The 25,277-nt window shown below is 61.0% G+C and overlaps 1 protein-coding gene and 1 long non-coding RNA gene across 2 annotated transcripts in view; one reads left to right on the top strand and one right to left on the bottom strand.

Annotated features, from left to right (window-relative positions):
- The window catches only part of ARHGEF11 (Rho guanine nucleotide exchange factor 11), an 82,529-nt gene that overhangs the window by 51,861 nt on the left and 5,391 nt on the right, over positions 1 to 25,277 (top strand). Inside the window, 28 exon segments of the mRNA XM_028090086.2 lie at positions 2,317 to 2,436; positions 3,858 to 3,903; positions 4,399 to 4,475; positions 5,527 to 5,664; positions 7,783 to 7,857; positions 8,073 to 8,174; positions 9,057 to 9,155; positions 10,134 to 10,176; positions 11,153 to 11,249; positions 11,379 to 11,501; positions 13,530 to 13,553; positions 13,739 to 13,883; positions 14,149 to 14,245; positions 14,951 to 14,980; positions 17,079 to 17,205; positions 19,534 to 19,713; positions 19,816 to 19,863; positions 20,026 to 20,213; positions 20,485 to 20,631; positions 20,921 to 21,000; positions 21,106 to 21,231; positions 21,731 to 21,848; positions 22,514 to 22,692; positions 23,050 to 23,125; positions 23,243 to 23,410; positions 23,835 to 23,925; positions 24,530 to 24,655; positions 25,013 to 25,074. Of these exon segments, the coding sequence (XP_027945887.2) occupies positions 2,317 to 2,436; positions 3,858 to 3,903; positions 4,399 to 4,475; positions 5,527 to 5,664; positions 7,783 to 7,857; positions 8,073 to 8,174; positions 9,057 to 9,155; positions 10,134 to 10,176; positions 11,153 to 11,249; positions 11,379 to 11,501; positions 13,530 to 13,553; positions 13,739 to 13,883; positions 14,149 to 14,245; positions 14,951 to 14,980; positions 17,079 to 17,205; positions 19,534 to 19,713; positions 19,816 to 19,863; positions 20,026 to 20,213; positions 20,485 to 20,631; positions 20,921 to 21,000; positions 21,106 to 21,231; positions 21,731 to 21,848; positions 22,514 to 22,692; positions 23,050 to 23,125; positions 23,243 to 23,410; positions 23,835 to 23,925; positions 24,530 to 24,655; positions 25,013 to 25,074 (2,932 nt within the window).
- LOC114198595 (uncharacterized) lies at positions 640 to 7,503 on the bottom strand. Its single transcript, XR_003607140.2, has 3 exons — positions 7,212 to 7,503; positions 6,872 to 7,075; positions 640 to 4,683 (listed from the first exon to the last, which is right to left on the bottom strand). It is a non-coding gene; the product is annotated as an uncharacterized LOC114198595 (long non-coding RNA).

Here is a 25,277-nt window from a genome sequence, read left to right as displayed (position 1 = left end):
ATCCGAGCAATGTGGGGGCAGAAGCTGGAAAGGTTACACAGAAAAGTGAGATGTGGAGCTTCCCTTCATGGGGTTTGTGATCCAGTGGGGTATCTGTGGGTGGATGGAGATGCATGCATGTGGCATATACCACGTTGTAGTAAGTGCAGATGCTTAGCAGCACAGAACGATGGGACAGACCTATCGCTCAGTAGAATAGAGTTCAGAGTCCAAAAGTTAAACCACACAAATAGGGTCAGTTGAATTTTGACAAAGGCGTCCAGACCATTTGGTGGAGAAAATCATCTTCCACCCAATGGTGCTGGACCAACTGGCCGTCTACATGCAAAGAATGAATGTGGATCCGTACCTCACACAGTAAACAGAATATAATCCCAAATAGATCAAAGACAAATGTAAGAACTAAAAGTGTTTTTTAAAACTGCAAAACTCGGGGCAGCTGGTTGGCTCAGTCATTAAGCGTCTGCCTTCGGCTCAGGTCATGGTCCCAGGGTCCTGGGATCGAGCCCCGCATCGGGCTCCCTGCTCAGCGGGAAGCCTGCTTCTCCCTCTCCCACTCCCCCTGCTTGTGTTCCCTCTCTCGCTGTCTCTCTCTGTCAAATAAATAAAATCTTTAAAAATAAGTAAGTAAAACTGCAAAACTCTCAGAAGAAAACACAGGTGTAAATTTTCATGACCTTGGATTAGGTGGTGTTTTCCTAGATATGACACCAGAAGTAGAAACAACCAAAAAATAAATAAATTGGATTTCATCCAAATTAAAAACCTTTGTGCATCAAAGGACACGATCGAGAAAGTAAAAAGCCCGCAGAATGGGAGAAAATACTTGTAACTCCTCTGTCCGATCCAGGGCTTGTGCCAGAGTACGTATAGGACCCTGTAAACATAACGGTAAAAAGAAATCTGAGCCAGTTGGTAAGTTGGCAGAGGATTTGAACGGACAGTGAAGACGCATACAGATGGCCGGTAAGCCCGTGGCGACTGGTCATCAGGGTGGTGCTGGTCACAGCCGCCCCATACACCCACCGGATTGTTGGAACCAAAACAACAGAGAGTAGCAGGTGTCGGTGAAGGGAGAAATTGGGGAAATTCTAGTTTATGTCCTGTGTGCTCCTCATCCCAATGGATTCCCACCATCGCTGGTGAGGACGCCAAGTCACACGGCCGCCGCGAACGCGGTTTGGCGGCTCATCAGAACAGCACAGAGACGCTCCATCAGCCCCACTCCCAGGTCTGACCCCAGAGAACTGAAAACGTACATCAGACACACATGTGTATGCAGACATTCGTGATCCACCCCCATCCCGGGCGGGAAGCCTGCCACACGCTTACAACACGAGAGGCGCTCAGGGAGGGGCCGGGAGCAAAAGGCCACAGGTTGTGTGAGTCCATTTAAAGGGAGGTCCAGCGTAGGCACGTCCACAAGGACACAAAGTAAATTAGTGGTTGTGGGGGTGGAGCGGGGAGAAGGTGGCAGTGACCGCATCCTGCCGGGTGGTGGCCGTGTTCCGGAACTACGTGGTGGGGGCCGTCTCTGTATACCCTGCAAATGTGTGCAGACCACTCAGTTGTATGCTTTAAAATGCTGAGGTTTATCTCATGTGAATTGTGTGTCAACAGGTTCTAAAATATTAAGTGCACGGAAGCTCAAAAGGAGTAATCTACAGGAATCAGGGAGGGCTTCCCGAGGTGGGCACTTGAGTTTGGGTTCAGTCCATTTCACTCTGGAAGGTGCGTTGGGCCTTGAAACCCACGCTGAGCTTGGAGTTTATTCTGAAGACCCTGGGATGGGTCTCAGAGGATTTTGAGCAGGGACGTGATCACATCTCCAAGCCAGTGTTCCCCAGAGACGTGTGTTCAGTGCGCAGACATACCCAGAGACCGTCCCGCGGCTGCTGTGTGGAGTGCTGTGTAGGAGTCAGCCCAGGGAGACACGGCGGGCCACAGGGGACATGTCAGGGGTCAAAGGGTGAATGGCCGGCCTGCAGGGGGGAGGTAGCAGGGCAGGGCAGAAAGAACAAGAGATGCCCTGAGTCTGGGCGCTGGGACGGCGGCAATGCCTTGGACGGTGGTTCAGACTGGACGGGCCTTTGTGTTCTGTCTTCTCGCCCCGGTTGGCATTCCGGGATGTTTCTCACCATCTCTACACCTTTCTCTTGAGCGACGGCGAGCTCCCGTGCATCTCCCGAAGGCAGAGAGCTCCCATCTCTCCTCTTGGTTTTGGGGTGACTGCCTGCTCTCGCCCCTGGGTGAGTCGTCCAGCCTCCACTAACCACCCTGGTGCCCTTCCCTCACTATTGCCCTTGCCGTCCCCAGCGGATCTGTGAGGTGTACAGCCGGAACCCCACCAGCCCGCTGGAAGAGCGGATTGAAGGTGCCCGGAGGCGCGTCACTCAGCTACAGCTGAAGATCCAGCAGGAGACGGGGGGCTTCGGGGTGAGTGCCGCGGCCCGGCTCCAGGAAGGGGCGCCGCGCAGGTGGCCGCAGGGAGGACGAGGAGGAGAGCCTGGGCAGAGGCTTTCTGAGCCATGCCGGCCTCGCCTAGTCAGCGTTCGGTATCTTACAAAGAAACAAAGGGCAGCAATTCTTCACTCGGCGCCACAGGGCTGAGCACTGTGCGGGCGCGGGGGGGCCCTTTCTCGTGCTCCGAGAGCCTGCATTCGCGGCTTTAGTTCCGTTATCTGCTCCCTCCGGGGAGTGTGGCCGTTCCTGCACCGGTTTTACTCAGCGCGCCTCCGGTGGCTCCTGGAGCCTCTGGCACCGCAAGCAGTGGGTCTCCTTGGAGGCTGCAGGCACCTCCCACGTCAGGCGCGGTAAGGGACCCGCACCGTGGATGGAGCAGGGTCTGTAGGGAAACCCCAGGGAGGAGATGCCCTTACCTGTTCCAGTCAGAGCCTCTCTTCCTGGCGTCCTGCTCAGTCTTCATCAGGCCATGACCCTTCAGGCAAACGAGAAGGAATTCTCCAGAAACTAAGATCTCCAAGAATCATATTTGCCAAAGCGAATAAAAGTTCTTTGAGGATCATCTACTTTCTTTTTTAGACCATGCAGATCAAAATGTCTGGGAACCACAGGCTAATTAAATTTAAACTGCTCCACTTTCTGAAAGGCACATCTGTGTCATGTGGCCGATAGGCACTCAGATTCTGAGCTCACCAGCGCTAAGACTCTGGGGCAAGTTGCTTGAGCCCCAGGAGCCCCATGTCCTCGTCTGTGAGCTGGAGAGCCCACCAGGGCCTGCCCGGGGGTTATGGTCCGAGCCAAAACGTGCCACCTTCATGGGCCGTGCGTGTTTGCGCTGCTGCTGTGCTCACGTGCTCCGCAGGTTGAGGCCAAAACACCGGCCGGGAGCTGCGGGGCTGAGCGCCAACCCTGGCATGGGTTGTCCTGCTGCACGGCTCGGGCAAGTCACGCACAGTCTCTGGGCCTCATTTGCTCACTGGTCACACGGGCCTCAGCATTGCCGAAAGCCTAAGTGAGACCCAGAAAGGCGTGCTTCGCGAGCGTGGGGCACGGTGACCATGGTTCAGTCCTTCAGAGGCCGCCCCTCCTCCTCTCCCCTCAGGCCCCGCTGGGGCAGCTCCTCAGTGGGCGCTGTGGGGCCTGGGGCGATAAAACAGTGAGTGTGGAGACTTTCTCTAAGGGCCGAGCTCCCTCTCCGGCGTTAGGGCTTACCGTCCTCCCCAGACTACCAACGAAGCAGGAGCCCCGCGGCCTGGGCACTTCTAAGGCAATGAACAGGAAGAGCCACTACTTGGAGCAGACACTGCCGACAGAGGGAAGGGCTGGCTGCGGGAAGGACCGAGTGCGGGAGAGGTTCGTGGAATGTGCCCACCCTCTGGACCTTTCTCTTTCAGGACGTACCCCCCCTACATGGCGACGCCAGCCAGAGAGCATCAGAAGGTGAGTACCCCCCTCACCCCAGACCTCCAGCCCTGGTTTCCTCCTCCTCGTTCCTCCCCATGGGGCCGATTCAGGAAAGGTTGGCTGTAGTCCCTGCTCTCCAGGCATTAGGATGGGGAGAGAAAGCAGCGTCCTCACACAGGGACAGGGCCGCGAGAGCGTAAGCTTCCCACCCTCGGGAGAGCCAGAGCGCTACTGGCACGATGGGGGTCCAGACCCCGGCTCGCCTCCCGGCCCCTGGTGCTCTTGTGACCCAAAGTGAGTTGAGCCAGAAGAGGGGTGGGGTGGGTACGACTCACGGTGACAGAGCCGTGGAGTCTCGTTCCAGGAGGTGATAGGACTGGGCACAGGCCCTCAGGGAGGCGAAAGCCGGGTGTGGAGCATCTGACCCGAGAGAGACCAGGGAAGGAGGGAAGTGGTGGCTTCGCCTTCCTGCCCCGCACACAGGCCCCCAGGCCACGGCGCCACCTCCCGTGTAAACTGTCTGCTCCCCAGGCCAGCTGCCTCTGGATTCCCAGGAGGCGGACAGCGGCTGGGACTCTGGGACAGAGCGCTTCCCCTCCCTCAGTGAGGTGAGTGCCCGCAGGGGCCAGCCCCGTCTCAAACCCCGGTCGGCGTCCCCTGTCCAGGCACCCAGAGGTCCTGCTGTGGCCGGTTGTGCCGCGGCCTCCGACCTGCCGCAGGTGCACTTCGGCCACACTTCCAGCTCCCGGGGTTTCAGTCACTCTGCTCTGCATGCAGGACCATCAGACCCAGTGTCTCCTTTACCACAGCTCCGTCCTGTAAAAAGCCGGGCGGAGGCAGCCGTGAGAACGGCAGGAGCCTCTGGGCGCGGGGGAGCAGAGCCTCAGTCTCAGCCGCACACACAGGACTTCGGCTGCGGCCACGCCGTCTTGGATGCGCGCACGGAGCCGGCCGAGTCGGGGCGGCAGGCTGTCTCGCTCCCTCACAGATCTCACTTGAACAGCTCATCTTTTCTGGAGGGTCAGACGCATTTCAGCTTTCGGCTTCACGTTCCCTTCCAGCTATTGTCTGCCTACACGTAGAAGCTGCACATGTAAACTTGCAAAGTAAAAGTACGAGAGGTCGGAAGAAGTCATAACGCCATCAGTCAGATATCTGGTCAGCCAGGCTAATTAACACATTTGAACTCTAATTTTAAACAATAGCTGGCATTGCATTTCCTTACTGCTGCCGCCTGTCCGTGGAGGACGGTGAGCGTATGTGCAGGGGTCCATCTGTGGGAAAGACCCCCGAGAAGGGGCGGAGGGTCTTCGGTGGCCCACAGTCGACGTATCCTAAGGGCTGGTCGTCTGGGAGGTGGCCTGGCTTAGAGGGGACGGCTGCGGGCTGGGCTCAGGTGCCGGAGCTGCGTCCGGGGAATACCCCAGCGCTGGGTTCCCGGCCTTGAGCAAGTCTCGCGACCCGTCTGCGTGGTCGTTTCCCTTGTGTGAAGGGTGGGAGGGGAGTGGGATCTGCCCCAGAGCGCCATCCTGGGCACCGAGTAGGGTGCCACTCAACCAAGGGCTCTGCGTAGCCCCGGGCACGCATGCGTGCGCCCCTGGGCGTGGGCATTACCAGACCAGCGGAGGGGCACTTTCTGGATGGGCTCTGCTCCTCCAGGCGCTGATGAATCGGAGCTCGGCGCTGTCGGACCCTGGGCCGGACAGTCCCCAAACCTCGCCTGTGACCATGGCCCGGCTGGCCCAGCACCACCGGCGGCAGGGCTCGGACGCACCAGTGCCCAGCGCCAGCGACCAGGTGAGGGGCCCAGAGCCTCCTGCAGTTCTCCCTCCCCTCCTCCAGAACCAGCTTCCCCGGGCCCGGCCAGGAATACTCAGGCTAAACCCCCTTTAAGGGAGACTTTGTCTAGAGAACGAAAGCGAGGGAAGAACATGGTGTGAACAGGCACTTGAACGGGCTCCGTGTGAGGACACGTGAACACCTCCACAGGGAAGGGACGTGGAGGAGCAGAGGGCGTCTGTGTGGAACGGCAGATAGGTTTGTTTGGTGTCTCCAGAATACTCATGTTCAGTTTTTTCTTTCTTTAGCAAAATCCTCTGTCTTACACAAAGTCTTACATTTGGCACGCCAATATAGGAACCAAATGAAAGCTCAGCTACCCTGGGACCAGCCCCAGCCCTGTCCGCCCTTCAGGGCACTTCCCTGTGGCCCCACGGTCCTGAAAGCCTGGTGTGGACGCCACTGCCTACAGGGGTAGACTAGGTGCAGGGGAGCGTCAGGAGGAGCACTTTGGGCTCAGTGCAGAGACTTCAGCTGTTGAGGGGATTGCCTGACGTTGTGGAGCCAGAAGCTGGGTCACTGCGTGTGAGCAAGACGGCGAGAGCTTCCGGTTTTGAAAAACAGCGTTTTTTAGTGTTCACCGGCCACCTGCCCTCCCCGGAGCGCTGCGGGCCATGGCTCAGGCACATCCTGCTCTGGAGCGAGGGCTCCCTCGGGCGGCTGATGGGAGCAGGTGTGGAGTAACTTGGTCATGGTGTCCTTTCTCCCTTTCTCTGAAAACTGTTGAAGTTGTTATCTTTGAACTAATGGAGCGGCCTCAGCACGGCCCCAGTTTCTGAATCGTAATCTGTGCTGATGGGGGCGGGGCCGGGGGCCGTCCGGGCTCAGCACAGCAGGTGGACCCTTTGGAAACTCTTACTTTCTGTTGCATCACTGTACAACATCTAATTTTTTTTAATAATGAGCGTCTTCTGCTTTCTGTGATCAGAAAAACTGCGTATTTGTAAAGCCTTTAAAAATATCCTCCCCCTTACAACAAGCAAAAACCTGGTATTTTCAGGTTTCACCCCAGAGCCAGGTGGAGCCTCAAGTGGCCATCTCGTGTCCCCTGGGGGCCCCACGGTGTCACGGGACAGGGGAGGCCCGGGATGTGGCCTGCCTCTGTGTTCAGCCTCTGCGGGCCTCACTTTTTCATTTGCCAGTGAGTGCCAGACTCTTGACGTACCTTCTGGGTCTCGGGTTCTGTGTGTCTCATGCTGAGCGTAGGGTCCACAAATATCCAGGAGAACAGGATGAGTGAGGGGCAACCAGGAGGCGCCATCAGGTGAAGCTGCTTGAGTGAGTGGGGTGGGAGGCATCTGAGGCCTGGGAGAGAGTGGGCGTGAGTGATCCACGTGGGCTCCAGAGCAGGGTCCTTCTTGGGGAATCCCTGGAAATGAGGTAGATTGCGTTGAGTGGAAAACGTAGTTGGGAGAAAAGGTCTGAAAGCCCAAGGAACCTTCAGGAGAAAGCTTGTCCAGGGAAGCATCTGGAAGGCCTGTGCAGTATGAACACTGTCATCATACCTAATATTGGCACACCAGTTAGGCTCAGCTCTTTAGTAAAATTGGCACGAGGAAGGAAACCACGCCAAGAAGGCTGGATTTGAGACAGGTCATGGAGATCCACCAGAGACCCTTGAGCAGGCCACGCTGGGGAGAGGTCAGCTCCGTCCCCTCCGTCATCTGCCTCCGGGAGGCAGAGATAGGCCCCGAGCTGTCCTGTGACAGAGACCGGTACCTGCAGGCGCTGGTGCATGCCATGGTGGGCGCGGGCGTGGCTGCCGAGGGGACAGCAGAGCCCCAGCCCGCCGTCGCAGGAGCCGCCGCCCCCCAGAGCTTTCGCAAACAGGAAGAGCACGCCTTCTCTCGCTTCCCATGCCCGCGCACACGTGCCCCGGCGGCCCCGCCCGGGAGCACTTGACTTCCACAAGTGGAAATCGTGGTTCTTGCCTCTGAGATTTGGGGGAGGTGGGGAGATGCCAACGTTCTCCAGACCCGTGTGGTCCTTCCTGCCACGCCATCCCCACACGCGTCGTGGAGGGCTGGGACGCCTGTCCCGTACCTTCTCCTCCCTGTGACCGGCCTCTCTCCCCAGGGCACAGACCAAAGCCCGAAGCCTTTAATTATTGGCCCAGAGGAAGATTATGACCCGGGTTATTTCAACAACGAGGTAACGGTTTCCTGGTTTTCTCCTTTCGTCACGGTCACACCAGCTGCTGTTGACTGGAAGCAGTTGGAGCCGCCGCGGCCGTGAGGGGGCACGGGGTGGGCGCCACAGCTTGTCGGTCTGGGGCGGCGGGGGCCATGGGGGCCAAGCTGCAGCAGACCGTGCTCCTGTGCCCTGTGTCCACGCACGGCAGCCGCCCCCGCCCTTCTGCCCTGCAGAGCGACATCATCTTCCAGGACCTCGAGAAGCTGAAGGCACGGCCAGCTCACTTGGGCGTTTTCCTGCGCTACATCTTCTCTCAGGCCGACCCCAGCCCGCTGGTAAGTCAGGAGCGTCGTCTTGACTGAGGCCCGCTTCTGCCCTCGCTTCTGCCTCTGCTCTCAAGAGAAGTCGGATCCGCGGGCAGCGGCAGGCAGCTCGGGGACAGAGGCAGGGCCGAGAAGGTGCAAGATTAGCAGGAGGGACTGCATGTGGTGTGGGGAGGAGCCAGGCCAGGACACCCGCCACTGTTCTCGGTCCGCTTGGAGGACACGGTCTCTCTAGGGTAACACTGGGGATTGCAGCCCCGCGACGTGACTGTGGGGAGGCTCGGCAGAGGGGCGAGATGACAAAGGTGATGGGGTGATGTGTGCGGCGACGGGGCTCAGGGCCACCAGCCTCAGCAGCTTTTCTCATGCTGCTCTGGGCTCAGAGGAAAAGGTGGACAAGAGAGGAGAATGTTGTGTCCCTCACAAGACCCCGACCACTGTTTTCCTGCGGGGCTGACCGCCATCGGGAGCCAGGGTCAACATCATGCACCCAAGCAGGTGCCCACTGAGCGCCTGACACGAACCCCTAGAAAACAAGAGACAAACAAGTACGAGGCAAAGGCTCAGGTCTGGGGGGACGCAGAGTCCAGGCTGCCTGTGCTGGAAGCTGCCAGGCCGAGGCTGGCGCTGATCTACTGGAGGGTTCGGGACCTCGAAGCGGGGCTTCTCAGCCTCCGCGTGGCCATGTTGAACTGTAGGATTGCTTGCTGGGGGCTATCGTGTGCGTCTTCCATTCTCAGCCGCGTCACGAGACTGCGCCTGCCAGGTGCCCCAGCACCTCTCCCAAGAAGGGTCACAGATGGCTCCAGGCACCACCTGTGTCCCCGGGGTCAGAATCCCGCTCCGCGGAGTGGGGGCGTGGGGACTGCTGCTCTAACCCGTTCTCTCTCCTAGCTTTTCTACTTGTGCACAGAGGTTTACCAGCAGACAAACCCCAAGGATTCCCGTGGCTTAGGAAAAGACATCTGGAATATTTTCCTAGAGAAAAATGCGGTAAGGCAGTCACGGATTGAATTACAGTTTTATTGGACTCTTGGGGCCACTCGGGAGCAGAGGAAAAATGAAGCCACACATTTAGGCCGGATGGAGACAGGTTTTTGAGAAGTCAGGGCTGAGGGCTCCTGCGTCCTGTTCGCGGCCCTGCTGTCACCCCTGAGCCCCTTCGTTCCACGTGTGCAAGGTAGAAGGCACATTGCCTGCCCCCTGGACCAGTGCTGGCTCCCCCCAACCCTCCCTGCCCGCCCATCGGGGGACGAGGCAGCAGAGGCACAGAGACTCCCGATGGCGGTGAAGATCAGTGAGCCAGATGAGAAGCCAGGTTTCTGACACTCAGCGCCCTCGGGGATCCTGCCCAAAGCAGGGTTCGCAGGGAGGAGGCCTGGAGTGTGGGGGCGGAGGAGTGCCGTGCATGTGGACAGGGCCGTGGCGGCGCCCACCCGCACAGGACATGGGGGGCCTGCAGTCTGACCAGCTGTGCTAACGCCCAAGTGACTTTCAGTTCCACAGCGTAAGCTCGTGGGATTAATGAGTCCTGTGTTCCCCAGGACTTCCATGCCTGTCCCGTTGTGTGGGTCTGGAGGAGGGGTGGCCCTGTAGGGGTGGTGGACTCAGCCTGTCCCCACTGCCAGCCCCTCGTGCTCCGTGCTTACTGGGACGCTCGGCCACAGTGGGGAGCAGAGGAGAGGGCCCAGTGACATTTCCGCATTGCTGCTGAGTCAGTGGCAGTGGGGAACCCGTAAACCCACATGGGCCGCCCCAGAAGATGGCCTGCTGGCCCTGTGGCTTCAGATTCCATTTCCCAAATGCCGTAACCTCGTGTGCAGGCTTACAAGGAGAGAGAGGGGAGGACGGGCGGCAGGTGTCGGGGAAGGAGACAAGGGGGTGTTGGGAGGCCTTCCTTGCCGCGGGGCAACATCTCCCACGCACCCTGGGCTGTGGGTCTCACCGCCTGCCCCCACTTCTCTCTTCTAGCCGCTGAGAGTGAAGGTCCCAGAGGTGTTACAGGCTGAAATTGGTAAGTCGGCTCATGGGCCACTTAGTCTCGTCCTGGGCCCTGGGGGCTCCAGAGCAGAGGGCGCACAGCCCGTCCTTGGGCACCCCTTCCCTCTAGGAGGGGGTGGTGGCTGGCGGACAAGCAACCACAGGACAGGCGCTGCCTGGGGAGCTCGTCCCAGGAAGGGAAGACATGACCCCGTGAGACATGCGCTCGTTTCCGCCAGCCGTCCCTGGGGCCTTCCTGGGCCCTGCGGGGCCGTCAGTAGCAAGGGGTGGTTGGACTTGAGGGATTCCTAAGCCTGGCCGATCATCAGAATCCCTGACGGAACTCTGAAAAATCCAGAAACCAGGGCCTACTCCGTCCCACTTCAGGGTCGGGATCTGCGGAGCATTTTTGTTTCTGTAAGTTCCTCACTGATCCCAGAGCAGCTGGTCCAGTGAGGACCCGGCCTGCTGGCTGGTCGCTCCGTTCCCTCTTGCTCTCAGGTCGTGAGTAGAAGAGCTGAGGGAAGGCGGCATAAGAGGGCATCAGCCTGAGGAGCAGGTCCCAGGCAGCTTGGGAGAATAGGTGTCCCACGGCCAGGGGGTGAACAGAGCTGGGCGGACACTGGTCCTCACCCGCGTGACACTGCTGCAGGGACAGAGGACGGACTCCGCCCAGGGTCACATGAGGTGCTTGCCGGGCAGCCACCGAGAAGGAGAGGTTGCCACTGTGCCGGCAGAGGGCAGCCCCCGGCACGTCTGACAGCAGGGAGGGCTTTAAGGTCCTTCCACGTCATGGAGCCTGGAACGCCCAGGTGTCCTGTCCTCGCCTTGGGCCCCGCACGGCAGGGCTCCAGTCTTGGATTCAGGAGTGACTGGCCGGGTCCAGGCCTCCCCCTCCCTTGGCTCACCGGAGGGTGGAAAGCCGGCCTCCCTCCAGGCCACAGGGGGCCCCGCAGGCGCGGCCCCCTCCTCCCGACACCCCGTTCGTGTCCTCCCTGGGTTCCCACCAGACTTGCGTCTGCGCAGCAGTGAGGACGTCCGCGCCGTGCTCCGTGAAGCTCAGGAGGCGGCCATGCCCGAGATCCAGGAGCAGATCCAGGACTACAGGTGCCAGCCCGCCGCCCCCTCTGCCTGCCCGCCTGCTGGCCCCCATGTCTCCCGTGCATGTGCACGCGCCTCGCTGCTTCTGGGCCTCTGCCGGGCATCTGTGTACATTTGTCTCTCTCTCTGGCTTAGAACAAAGCGCACCCTGGGGCTTGGCAGTCTGTATGGAGAAAATGACCTGCTGGACCTGGACGGGGACCCTGTCCGAGAGCGCCAAGTGGCCGAGAAGCAGCTGGCTGCCCTGGCAGACATTCTGTGAGTGCGGAACAGATGCGAGCACTCGTGGGTCTGTTCCCCGATGTCTCCCCTCCACGCCTGCCAGCCCTCCTTTCCCTGAAGGACAGGGAGAGTGCGGCACTCCACGCAAGGTGCAGGACCCGGGGCTGCCCACGGGGACTCAGGCGTTAGGAACTTCTGCTTCCTTCCGAGCCCTCTTCCCGCCCGCTCTGCCTCCTGCCTGGATGTCCCGTGGACACCGGCGGGAGGGCCACACCTCAGGTCTGCCGTGGGTGCTGCCTTCAGGAGGCAGATGAGCTGGCAGACGGAGGGTGAGCCGTATTTAACTGACAGCATCAGAAGACGCCTAACTCTCCGAGGAAGGAGTTCGCGGCACAGGGGCTGCGCCTCTCCAGCCCGTCCTCCCAGCGTCACCCACGTGACTCTGGGCACATGTCAGGCTTCATCGTGTGTGACCTTGGTCTCAGCTACAAAATGACAAAAGCAGACGAGACATCTCCATAGTCTGTTTATGCTGTCATTCCATACAGCGAGATTTATGGAGTCTGTTCTAGGCTCCTGGGATGTGTTCGTGATCAAAACAGCAGTTCCCATGGTGCTGACGTTGTAGCGGGAAGAGAAAGCAGCATTTGATAAATAAGCAAGATCTATAACATGTTCGAGATGAGGGGGAGACAGCAGGCCGAAGGAAGTGGTCCAGAGCACAGAGCTGGTGCATGGCAGATTTAAATAGTGGGGTCAGGGCAAGCCGCACCCAGAGAGTAACACTAGAGCACCTGAAGGAAGTGGGGTCGTTGCCCTCGCCGACATCTGGGAGAAGAGCATCGCAGGCAGAGGGCAGCAGGGCAGGGTAGGCGCCTGCTTGGCATTTGGGGGCAGCAGAGGGCAGCTTGGCCAGAGCACATCGAGAAGGTCTGTGCTGACCTCAGAGGTGATGGGAGGGCGGCCACAGAGCCTGAGAACGCTTGTAGGGGTGGACAGATGGACAGATGGGGAGGCAGGAGTGGGGCTGGGCTGTGGGTGGAGGGTGGTAGGGAGCAAGAGAGAGTCCCAGGCAAGGGGTTGCACAGGAACCCACGGGGTAGGGGCTGGAACGAAGGATGCAGTGAAAAGTGGTCAGTCCCAGAGGTATTTTGATGGTCAAGCAAACAGGCATTTCCTAAAAACTGAGTGTGGGTTGTGGGAGAGAGAAAAGTCAGGGAAGACTCTGCAGTTTGTGCCTGAGCCGCTGGAAAGACAAGGTGCCATCAGCCGAGACCAGGTGGCTGTGTGCAGGGCAGTTCGCAGTAGCCAGTCGGAGCCCCGTGTCAGACCGTACCCGAAGGTTCCAGGACGCGGCCTCAGGGACGGTCTTGCAACGGATCAGAGCACACGGGGGGCATATTCTTGGAAACAGCCCCCTGGCCTTGAGCTAAGCCTTGGACCTGTCTGGGCCTCAGTTTCCCTAGCGGTCTGATGGCAGGAATCAGCCCGACCGCTCCAAGGGTGAGCACAACACCAGCCTGTGCTTGTTCTGAGATCCTAACGCCCAAGAGTCACGTGGCATTATCACCGGCAGCGTGGTCACCCGCTTGTGATGGGGTGAAGCCGGGAAGCTTCGGTCTCACAAGATCTGGTATCTACTCATGCGCTGTTCAAGAATTCATCGAGTTAATACGTGTCGAGTGGTGCCTGGCAGGTAGCGCACTCTCTAGCGTCCGTTGCTGTTACCATTTGCCTGGTAAATAGGCTCCCCTGGATCTGGTCTCAGGGTGCGACCTTCTGTCCTCCTTCAGCGGGGCACTGCACGAGCCCCTTCCTCCATAATACCTCCCAAGGCCGTGTTTGCCGCATCCCCTTCCTTTCAGCTGGAAGGATATCACCGTCACTGTGCAGAGGCCCCCAGGGGAGTGAGGGCTTTCACCTCCTGGGCCCCACGCTGGCTCGGAGCTGAGCCCAAGAGTCAAGGCCCAGCCTCCCTCCCCGACGGCCCCCATCCTCCATGTGTGCGCAGTGGACACACCTGTGCCCCACAGTGCGAGTCATCTGTCCTTTCTTTTGTTCCAGGTCCAAGTACGAGGAGGACAGGAGGTGAGTATGCAGTGTGCCGGCCATCCTCCAGTCACAGGGGGGCCCCTAGCCTCGGGGGTCACGGTCTGAGTATAGCCCTGGTCAAAGCGGGGTCATGGGGTCCAGGCCACTGCTGCTCGGGGACCACCACCTGGGTGGTGAGGACAGCTCAAGCACTCTGGCCACGCCCGCCCCCTCTCCCGCAGCACCCCCATGGAATTCGTCCTCAATACCTACATGAGCCACGCTGGGCTCCGTCTCCGAGAGGCACGGCCTTCCGGCACAGCTGAAAAGGCCCAGGCAGCTCCTGACAAGGACAAGTGGCTGCCCTTCTTCCCAAAGACCAAGAAGGTGACAGAGCTATCTCAACAGTATCTTCTGGTGCGGTTCTCTGCAGGGGGGCAGCCTGGGAAAGCCCCTCCATCACTGCACTTGACCCCCACTGCCTTCACAGGGGCGTCCGTGAGAACCCACAGACTAGCTCAGACCTGGGCCAGAAGCACCCGTGCTGGCTCAGGAACAGGCAGGAGTCTGCCTTCTAGTTAGTTGTTTGGGGCCAGCAGCCACGTCTGGGGACTGGGACCTTCTCCAAACCCCGTGTCTCTTGTCTCAGCAGAGCAACAATTCCAAAAAAGACAAGGACGCCCTGGAGGACAAGAGGCGAAACCCTATCCTCAAGTACATCGGGAAGCCCAAAAGCTCTTCGCAGAGCAGTGAGTCAGGGGGCTGGGGGGCAGCGGCCTGGGCGGGGGCGCAGCCACGTGCCCACGCACCGCTTCCTGTCAGTGCCGCTTAGTCTCCCCTGTCACACGTGTGTGGGCTCCTCCAGGGACGGGGACCAGGAGGCCGTGCCACTGCCTGGGCCTGAGTCTAGGAACTCAGAGCCTGTTGTAGGCACAACCACACAGAGGAACATTACCCCCGCGGCAAGCTCTGTCGGCAGTAGATGCCCCCTTCACCTTCTCCAGTGGGCTTGTCCGTGCCCCGGGGGGGTGTGGGGAGCACGTGCAGGCCCTTGGCGAGATGTCCGAGTGACCATGCAGCAGAGCTAGGCGGATGGGGGCAGGGTTGGGGCCCAGAGGCCCCCCTGCTGCTGCCGCTTACGCGGAGCTCGGGTGGGCTGGTCACCGGTCTTCCCGGCTCTGTCGTTGGTCTGGAACTTGCCGCTGGTCCCCAGTCAGGATCCTCAACCCCCAGCATGAGTCTTGGGAATCTGGGAAGGGCCCTGGGGTGGGCCAGCAGCCTTTTCTGAAATTGCCTGCCGGTGGGGTGGGGGCTTGGGGGGGACTCTTCTCTATCAGACCTGAGTTTTGCCACTACCTTTTCATTTTCCAGCTTGATGTAAGTTTTGTTTTGAGTCTTGAAACATTAATTTGACTTTTCATGGTTTACTTTTGTTTTTGTTTGTTTTCTTTTAGCATTTCATATTCCCTTGTCCCCTGTGGAAGGTAAAAGGACCATTTTCTGTGGGTTTTTCTTTGCTTTAGCTTTGAGTTTCCATCTCTCAAGTCTGTGTCTCCTCCTCTGCCTGTCCGCCCCCTCCTCCGTCCATCCGTTGCCTCCGCCCGTCCATCCGTCCTTGCTGCCCCACCGGCCCTGTGACACGGCCCTCCCCGGGCACTGCTCTCTCTCTCCCTCCCTTCCTTGGAAGGTCCGGGGCTCTGTGTGCACGCGGGAGGCCACGTCCCGCACGAGCTCCTCAGAGTTTTGTTTCCATTGAAATAATAACCGAAATCCTCATTTTTGAGGATTATGCGGGCTTTCTTTAGTAGACAGCGGTCTGTAACGGTTCTCTGGGGCCTTTTATTGTCTGTCACCTGCTCTGCTTAAGCCTTCCGGTGTGGCCCCTCCCTGCCCCTGACTCTGAACGTGGACCACACCGCGTAACCGCGATGGTCAGGGAGAATGCCCCCACCGTGCACGTTAGGCTCTGAGCACAGAAAAACCACGTTCTTCGCGTCAACCCCAAGAGGCTGAGCGCCTCCAGGCGGGTGAGCCCAGGTGCGGTGGGTGCGGCCCCCGCGAATACAGTCACGTGACTGTTACCGTCTAGTTTTGCGGTGGGTCTGTGGAGAAAGAGCTGTAGGATGCAATCAGGAACTTGTCCAGTCGCTAGAAATCATTTTATGTAAAGTGATGGCAGAAAATAATGATTTTCAAAATTATTTCAAAGTTTTAACTTCCTAAACCCATTATGCTGTTTTAAATTAGAAACACTTTCAAATTTTGAGAAAAGGCCTAGAAGACAGTGGAAAAATAAAAGAACGGTCTTGACTCCCAGGCCCTTAGTTCTTGCACACACCCCCTCCCATCCGCCCTGCCCGAGAGTGAGCGGCCCACCAAGCTGCCCTAGCCTGGGGAGGGGAGGGGCCTGGGCGTCCACCAGCTCCGCGAGCTAGAGCTTCCCACAGTAGTTTACGGATTGGGTTCGGTGTTCTCGAGTTCCCGGGATATCAGAAAAGTCTGCATCCACATCTGAAGGCCACACACCCCCAGAGGTAGATGCCCTAGCACTGAGCACTGGACCATTTGGGGTGATCAGTTTGTCACCCCTGATTAGCCGTGACCGTATGTGATTGTTAATGACATGGAGTTTACTTCTCTCGTTTCCCTGTCATCTGGAGAACAGAGGACGGAGGATAGGGGACACCAGTGAAAAACGGGCTCTTTTAACAAATTGTGCTCCTTCCTACCTGTTTTTCCCGTTACCCTGACTCAGTTATGCTCGCTGCCAGACAACGCCCGCCCCTCACCGGGATGCAGCTGCATGCCGAGGACACATGGCCCACAGGAGGGGAGTGGGGGCTCAGCTGATGGCCGCCTGTCCCGGGGTGTTCCTGGGCCCCACACCATCGCCCAGCAGCACTGCTCAGGCTGTGGTCGCATAGCTGACCCTGGGTCAGGCGGATGTGGCCCTGGTCCCCAGAGTGGGGGTGACGGTAGCAGCCCCTCATCCGAACACATCCTTACAGCCCCCTCTCACGCAGTTCTGTGAAACTGTTACCCCAGCTGCCTGCCCAAAGGATAGTTAGTTCTACTTCCTCTGGCCTGGACGCTTTCTTACAAAACCTGAGTTTGGCTATTTGGGGAGATTTGTACGTTTTCGTAGGTGGGACCCCAGTTAGTGTGGGTAGGATCAGGGCCTCGCCCGCCTCCCAGGCCCCTCGCTCTGCTGTTGGTCTCAGGCCCATCGGCCCTGGGAGCCCAGCTCCTGTTCTGAGGTCCCTGGAGCTGAGCTCACTGTCTTTGAGGAGAGCCCCTCTGCAGAGCATCACATGAGCCTTTTGACTTTCTTACTTGCCCTCTGTTTCTTTGAACAAGAAACATGTGAGAGGGAGAGTGGCCACCCGGGTCGCTCTGCACATCAGTGGGAGAGGACCAGGAGCTCGTCCAGAGGACGAGCACCGCGTCTCCGGGTTCTGTGCCCAGTGCTACTGTCATCTATGCTTGCTCGTTGCTCTCTTCTGGGCGAGGGGGGAGCGAGGGTCCTGGGACACCATCCCTGAACAGAAAGCAGAGTACCCTTCATTATCTTTCCGCTTCCAGTCAAACCAGGCAACGTGAGGAACATCATTCAGCACTTTGAGAACAACCAGCCGTATGATGCCCCAGAGCCTGGGACGCAGCGGCTGTCCACCGGAAGCTTCCCTGAGGACCTGCTGGAGAGCGACAGGTGAGGGGGGCCAGGTGCCACCTCCCCGAGGAGGGGAGCCCAGGCTGGGTCTGCAGCCAGCGTTGATCCCGGCTGCCTCGTCCACTCCCCTAGACCATAAGGTTTCCGCTGCAGACTTCGCAACCGCTCCCCCAGCCTCCCCGCCTGGGGGTCGTCAGGAAAGGACATGCTGTGTGCTGGCGATCAGGCCAGTGGAGGACGGAGCTCGGCCCCTGACCTCCCAGCCCAGGGACTGCTTGCCCTTAGCATTTGCTCCAGTTCACCCAGGCTACTAGGCAGCGTCTGTGCTGGAATAGAGCAGCTAGTCCCGACACCGGAGGTGACAAGGTCAGAAAGACCATGGGGCAGGGAGGCAGGGGGAGGTCCTGGGAAATAGCGAGGTCACAGAAGGACGGTTGTGGCGCCGGTGAGGAAGAGCGCTGGAGATGGGGTTCTGCCATGTCGGAGCAAACTGCTCTTCTCCTCTCAAGAACAAGAGGGGTCTGCAAGCATGTTGTCCATCTTGGCCAGGTTCTAATGAGAACCCTTCTCTGGCTGGAAATGTGCTCTTGGACTTGCTCTCGACCGTGGTGGGACAGCAGTTCCATCCTGTCTCACACTCTCCAGCCAGCTCTCAGTGAAAACCACCTGTGGTCGGAAAGTTCCGAGCACATTCCTTCAGTCACCCTCGAGCCATAGTCCCCGTGGTCCCGCGTGTGCAGAAATAACACACGTGTGCACCCGAGCCTGAGCCCCTGAGCGGGCGTGCACCCACTCACCGGGGAACGGCCTGGGTAGTCACCCATCTCACCTCCAAAACCATCATCACAGCGTGAGTCTGCCGTCCCTGCCCGCACAAGGTCCCTCCTGCTCGTAGGAAGCCCCTAAGCTGCGTGCGTGCGTGCGTGCGGGAAGACTGCCGTAGTGAGAACAGACAGAGGTTTAAGGGAAGAGGAAGGTTACGTTTGTCCTGAGCTGAGAGATTGAGTTCTGATATTAGCGAGTGAACTAAACGTATAAAGTATGTGACGTGTAGGCCTGATGTCAAGGTTGCATCAAACGAATGGTTATATAGACGTAACATCAACATTTTGAGAACAAGGTGAGGCCTTTTGCAAACTTATGTTCTTGAAGTTGCCAGGTAACGAACCGGGCCCTGAGGCACTCACCAGACTCCTGAGTCCATGGTCAGCTTGCCGGCCCTCTCAGCAGCACCGTGGGGCAGGGGTTGGCAGATGAAAGGGGCCCGCAGTTCCAGAAGGCAGTGTTCTAGGGACTGGGGCCCAGCGGAGGGTGTGCCCCCCGCTCCTCACCCATGGGGACTGGGAGGCTCAGTGCAGGAGCTCGCCGGGCGGCCCGTTGTGGACACTGGTGCGGGTGCTGTTGGCAGGCTCGGTCGGAGGCGCTCTAGCAGGCCGCAGGGGGTGTTCTGAGGAGATGGCAGCGGGGCTTCTAACCCTCAGGACCCCGGGGCGGCTGCACTTGGGTCCTGGGCAGTTCAGAGAGACGCAGTGAACAGAGACCGAGCCACTTGGCTCCTCTGTGGCAGCCTGCCGCGCTCTCCAGGCCGCCCATGGTCCTACGTGCAGGGTGGGATGTACGTAAGTGATGATGTCAGCAGGGCTGCGCAGGGAGGCACCATCCAGGGGCAGCCAGGGTCAGAGGTGCCATTGTCACCGTGCTCTGCAGGGCGCAGACAGGAGTGGCACCGGCCATCAGGCTCTCAAGGCCCAGAGACACACGGTGGCCAGACATGGCTGCCGGGGGGCAGCTTCCTGCCAGCCAGGAGCCAGGCCCCCCCGAGCCAGCCGGCCCCCAGGAGGGGTAGTGCAAGCCAGGAAGTGTGCTACAGGATAGGAACGGGAGACCCCACGCCGCAGCTGAAGCCGGAGCCCGGCGGTGGGTAGACTTCCCACCAGGCCTGCCAGTGAGGAGGCCAGCACGAGAGTGAGAGGGTGGCCCCTACACCTCCCTGGGAGGAAGTCCTATAAAAGGAGAGCGGAGTCCGCGGCGGGGGCTGACCTGCTCCGGAGCCGAGGGCGAGAGGGACTGGCCAGCACACGGCCCAGGAGCAGGGCCTCTGGTGTCCATAGCTGTCCTGGCGGGTGTGGGGTCTTTGGCGTCTCTACACAGCACAAGTCTGGTCTGTTGGTCCCAGATTTCACCTTCCTGATGGGTCACGGGGAGGATGGGAGGCTGAGCAGAGGCAGGAGATTGTAGGGCAGCGGCGGGAGTTGTCCCTGGGAAGTTCAGGCCCTGCGGGGGCGGGGGGAGGACCCCTGAGTCAGGGCAGCAGTTAATAGCCGTTCAGGCTGTAAGACCCCGGGGTCTCTTGCCCTGCTCCCCCAGCTCCCGCTCAGAGATCCGCCTGGGCCGCTCTGAGAGCCTGAAGGGCCGGGAAGAGATGAAGCGGTCCCGGAAGGCAGAGAACGTGCCCCGCTCTCGCAGTGATGTGGATATGGATGCGGCCGCAGAGGCCGCCCGCCTCCACCAGTCAGCCTCGTCCTCTGCCTCCAGCCTCTCCACCAGGTGGCGGGGGCTCGGGCAGCGGGGGGGGGGCTCGGGCAGCCCGGGGGCCTCGGGGCCGGGGCAGGGGGACAGCGGGTGATGAGAGCTGACTTCTCTCCACAGGTCTCTGGAGAACCCAACCCCTCCCTTCACCCCCAAAATGGGCCGCAGGTGAGTGAGGCGCCCCAGCCGCGCGCTCCCACCCCTGAGCAGCTGGGGGGGCGTGCATCTCGTCTCCACAGCCGCTGGTTTCCCATGGGCACGGGGCAGGCGGGGGGCACAAACCCCTCGTGTGTGTCCTTCCTCCTCATGAAGCTGCCCCCTTTGCCCCAGGAGCATTGAGTCCCCCAGCCTGGGCTTCTGCACAGATGCCCTCCTCCCCCACCTCCTGGAGGATGACCTGGGCCAGCTGTCGGACCTGGAGCCAGAGCTGGATGCCCAGAACTGGCAGCACACAGTGGGCAAGGACGTGGTGGCCGGGCTAAGCCAGAGGGAGATTGACCGGCAGGAGGTCATCAACGGTGAGGGTGTGCACCTTGCACTCAGCGGGGAGTAAGTCGGGCGGGAACGAGACCAGGTCCGCGTCACCGTTCCTGCCCTGGGGGTGGCTGTGTTGCCGGACCTTCAGGTCCGCGTCACCGTTCCTGCCCTGGGGGTGGCTGTTGCCGAACCTTCAGACACCAGTGCCCCATTGCCTCAGAAGTGAGGGGGTTTGGGGTGACGGTCGTCACTTGGGCTACCTGCTGACCTCCCCTGCTTTGTCCTCCCCCCGTCCTGCAACACCGCGCTTAGAGCTGTTTGTGACGGAAGCCTCCCATCTGCGCACGCTCCGGGTCCTCGACCTGATCTTCTACCAGCGGATGAAGAAGGAGAACCTGATGCCCCGGGACGAGCTGGCCCGGCTCTTCCCCAACCTGCCTGAGCTCATTGAAATCCACAGTGAGGGGCTCACCCTCCCCGCCCGCTGTCCCCCCCCCCACACACACACACACACACACTCCGGCTAGCCTTCGGGTCTCTGTCCCCGGTCCGCCCCCACGCCAGGGCCTCCCTGAGCAGAAGACCTTCACCAGCTCTCCCTGGCCCGGAAACCAGCATCCCCCCCCCCCCCCGCCAGACCCTTCCCCCTCCCAGCACTGCTGCCACAAGCCCCCCCTCTCTGGTCGTGGAGGGCCCGGCAGCGCAGCACCACCCCAGATTCCTTGTGTGTCCCTTCTCTCTGCCCCAGATTCCTTGTGCGAGGCCATGAGGAAGCTCCGGGAGGAGGGCCCCATTATCAAAGACATCGGTGATCTCATGTTGGCTCGGGTACGCCGGGAGGAGACGGGTCCCCTTTCCCGTGGCGGCAGGAGTGGTGGAGGATGGCATGGGGGCCAGGGGTGCGACGCCTGGGCGGTGTCCCTTGTGCCACAGTTCGACGGCCCTGCCCGGGAGGAGCTCCAGCAGGTGGCTGCCCAGTTCTGCTCCTACCAGTCCATCGCCCTGGGGCTCATCAAGACCAAGCAGCGCAAGGAGAGCCGCTTCCAGCTCTTCATGCAGGTGCGTCCACGGCCAGGAAGGTGAGCCAGGGTCACCGGAGACCTCCTGGACGGCCCTCCTGCCCCCCCCCCCCCGCCGGGGCAGGCGCGCTGGCCTCTCCTCCACTCTGGGGGGTGGCCCAGCGCCTCCCCACACCCACCCATGCCCCACGCCCCATGCCACTGCCTCAGAAACACTGGCCCATGCCCACTCTCGAGACAGACCGCCACTCCCTGAAACGAGCGCCGATTTGCGGTCAGAAGGCCCCATTCACCTCCTAGTACCCTTGGGCCTGTAGGCGGATGTCTGCCTCTTTGTCCGTAAAATGGGCACGGCGGCTACTCAGTGGTGCCTGTCTGGCCACGTCCCTTCCTTGGATTCTCTCCCTGCCCCCACCCGCCTTGCCCTAAACATTTAAGGAGTTGCCCTCTGGGGTCAGGACCCACGTGGGATTTTCCCTCCCCTCCGGGCCCCGTGCCTGTCGGCCAGCTCCTGACCAGGTTGACTGCTGTCCGTCCAGGAGGCTGAGAGCCACCCTCAGTGCCGGCGGCTGCAACTCAGAGACCTAATCATCTCGGAGATACAGCGGCTCACCAAGTATCCCCTGCTGCTGGAGAGCGTCCTCAAGCACACAGACGGTAGGGCACGGGGGACACAGCCCCACTCCGACCTTGCTCTGGCACTGACCTCCTTTGGTCTTCAGGGCCTTCGTCCTGGCCTTGTTAGGGTCAGTCTCAAAGAAAGTGATTGTTCCTGGGCTTTGAGGAAGAAGACAAGGTGTTCAGCCGTGGGAGGAGGGAAGGGCCGCTCCAGCCTGCGTGTGGCCCCAGGGCAGATCTGATGGTAGTGTCCGGGTGCACGCAGGGACTCCCCTGTGACCATGGTCCCACACCGGGGCCGAGGTGCATTCAGCGCCCATCCGTCCCCCTGTTGGACACCGCCTCTGTGCGGTGCCCAAAAGTACAGCCCCCTGGGGTCCTGAGCATGCCTCTGTGCCCTTGAATTTGGGGCGCTGGCGTTCGGGTATGGAGTGGCACCCCAGAGGCCGTCATTGCCCCCGGGCCTCCTCTGTGTCCCTGGGGCTGGTTGTGGTCCAGATGGCAATTCCCAAGAGCTGTCGGTGTCTTCAGAGAGCAGCAGTCTGGAACCGAGGACCCTCAGTGACAGGGACCCTTCCGTTCAAGGTCTTCAATTAGGCCAAGGCGGCGGCCCTGTGCCCATGCCTGCCGGCTTGCCAGGCACAGCGGGTTCCGACAGGCTTCCCAGGCAGGAGCCCCGACCACCACCTCTGCCCCCTTGGCAGGTGGCACCTCTGAGCACGAGAAGCTCTGCCGGGCGCGGGACCAGTGCCGGGAAATCCTCAAGTATGTGAACGAAGCGGTGAAGCAGACAGAGAACCAGCACCGGCTGGAGGCTTACCAGAAGCGCCTGGACACCACGTCCTTGGAGAGGGCCAGCAACCCCCTGGCGGCAGAGTTCAAGGTGGGAGGCCCAGCACGGCCAGCCCCCCACACCCACTTGGGGCACCCCTGGGAGCAGAGCCGGGGCCGGGAGGGACTCGGAACAGGCGGCATGGGCCGGCCTGGGACGGGGTGCCCCGGCGGGACCCCGCGCACACCCAGGCAGACAGCCCCAGCAGCGGGACTGGACGCTGGAACCGGAGGTGCTGGGGGTGGGTATAAGACGGGGTTGGGTGGGGGGGAGGCCCGACGGGAGCGTCAGAGCAAAGTCCGCCTCCTGTTGGCCACTGGCCCCCAGCTCCTCCGCCAGGCATCTGGCGCCTGGACGGTTCTCGCATGCGGTTGAATGAATGGATGGATGGATGGTGTCGCCCTACAGAGCCTGGACCTTACAGCGAGAAGGATGGTCCACGAGGGGCCCCTGACCTGGAGGATCAGCAAGGATAAGAGCTTGGGTAGGTGTGCGGGAACTGGGGCGCACACCCAGGGGACCACGGGGGGGTGGGGGCACACTGCCCAACGGCCTCCGGCCCCGCGTGGCCCGGGGGCTCCTGACGGCGTGCCCCCCGCAGACCTCCACGTGCTGCTGCTGGAGGATCTCCTGGTGCTGCTGCAGAAGCAGGACGAGAAGCTGCTACTCAAGTGTCACAGCAAAACGGCCGCAGGCTCCTCAGACAGCAAGCAGACCTTCAGCCCCGTGCTCAAGCTCAACGCCGTGCTCATCCGCTCCGTGGCCACAGGTACGGTTGGGGGGGTGGGGGGGCGGCAGCCTGGAGGCCACGCTCCCCACTCCCTCGCGGACCCCCTGAGCCGGAAGACGTGGCCCGGGATGGGGGGGGCAGCCCAGGGGACAGAGGCAGGAAAGGGCCCTGGGCTCACTGTCTCCGTCTCTTCCTCGGGGTGATGCCCGCCCTGCCTCCGGGGGTTGCGGGCGGTGATGGGCTCTGAAGCCCCTGGCCCTCCCACCCTCACTGTTAGGAGTGGAGGCAGGGGGGTGGCTGTGAAGGGCACACACGAGTGCTGTCCCGGCGGTGGGTCTCGCATGGTCCGCTGACCCAGTGCGTGTCCTGCCGCGGTCCTTGTCCCAAGTGGAGGGTCAGGGCTCCGAGGCTGCTGTCAGCCTCTGCCGCCCCCGCCGACCCTCCCCTCCTCTTCCCCACACAGACAAGCGGGCCTTCTTCATCATCTGTACCTCGAAGCTGGGCCCCCCCCAGATCTACGAGCTGGTGGCACTGACATCGTCAGACAAGAACACGTGAGAATTGGGCCACGTGTAGCTGCCATCCCCTTGGGGCCAGGGCGGTGTGTATGAGCGGTGCACCGTGAGCGGGGCGCGGGCCGGCGGGGGCAGGGCAGGTGCAGGGGGCTCCGGGGCCGCCGTCCTTGCCTGAGTCCAGTGTCGCCAGCGCTCCTTGCTCTTCTTGCTTCTTCCCGCTCCCTGCCCTCGGGGTCCTCCTTCCCCTCCAAGCTCCCTCCATCCATGTGCTCCTGGCGGACTCCCACCTCCAGGGCAGTCACCCACCCACCCCGTGTTCCCTCGCGGCGGCCGATGAGGGGGCGTGACTCAGACCACAGACTGGTTGAGTCGGACGGTGTCTCAGGGTCAGGACCCCTCTGTGGAGTGTGGGTCTTGCTGCCTCTCGGGCTTTGTGTGGAGGAGTCGAGGAACTAGACCGTGCCTAGCCCAGAGCACAGCAGAGGACCAGTGTTCCGTGGCATGTGGCGGCCAGTCCCGCGCCACCACAGGAGCCGCTGGGCGGTGCGGGGCGGGGTGCCTGCAGGCGGCTGGCAGCAGGGGTGGGGGGCACGCCCCGGCCTCGTCCTCACCACCAGTCCTCTCTGCTCCTGCCGAGCCACAGGTGGATGGAGCTCTTGGAGGAGGCCGTGCGGAACGCCACCCGGCACCCGGGAGCTGCCCCCGCGCTCGTCCATCCCCCACCCCCAGGTGCCCAGGAGCCAGCGCACCAGAGCCCCACACCCAGCAGGTGCTCACCCACGGGCCCTGGTCATCCCCACTGTAGGCCACCTGTTTGCTGCCTCTGAGCCCTTCACACCCCTGCCCTCTGTCCTGTGTGCTCTCCCCCCACCTGCCTGTCCTGGAGACCATGCCTGAGGTGGGGTGCGGGGTACGCCATCGGGACCAGGAGAAGCTGGCTGGCATCCACCCTTCCCCCTAGGTTGCCGACTGACGGCAGGTGCCGAAGCCTCACACCTCCCTTTACAGACCTGCCTTCACTGCCCATTCTGACGCAGGAGGCCAGGGAGCACCCAAGACCTCAGCCTTCCTGGCTGGCAGAGAGTCAGAAGCCTGGCGGGTGACCTCTGGTGGTTTTTTCCCTCAGGGTCCGGCTGGATGGCTCAGAAGTGTTCCACAGTGAACCAGAGCCCGGGGAGGTGCCCGGAGGTATGTCCCCTTAACTGTCTTTGCGGGAACCCCCTGGTCCAGTGTTGGTAGGACAAGTCGGGAGGTGATGGGAGAGGCCATCAGGGCCAGCAGTGTGAGGTTTGGATAAGAACAGAGAAGTGAGGGAGAAAAGGGGGTCCAGGAGGGGAAGGAGAACGGACCTGAGTGAGTATAGATGAGTTCACTTGGATGAAGGTTCCGAC

This window comes from Eumetopias jubatus, unplaced genomic scaffold (genome assembly GCF_037043125.1).
Source record: "Eumetopias jubatus isolate StellerSeaLion01/CBP00866 unplaced genomic scaffold, mEumJub1_p1.0 scaffold_12, whole genome shotgun sequence".
Taxonomy (NCBI): Eukaryota; Metazoa; Chordata; class Mammalia; order Carnivora; family Otariidae; genus Eumetopias; species Eumetopias jubatus.
Note: the sequence above shows the minus strand (reverse complement) of the source record. Positions and strands in the feature narration are given on the sequence as shown.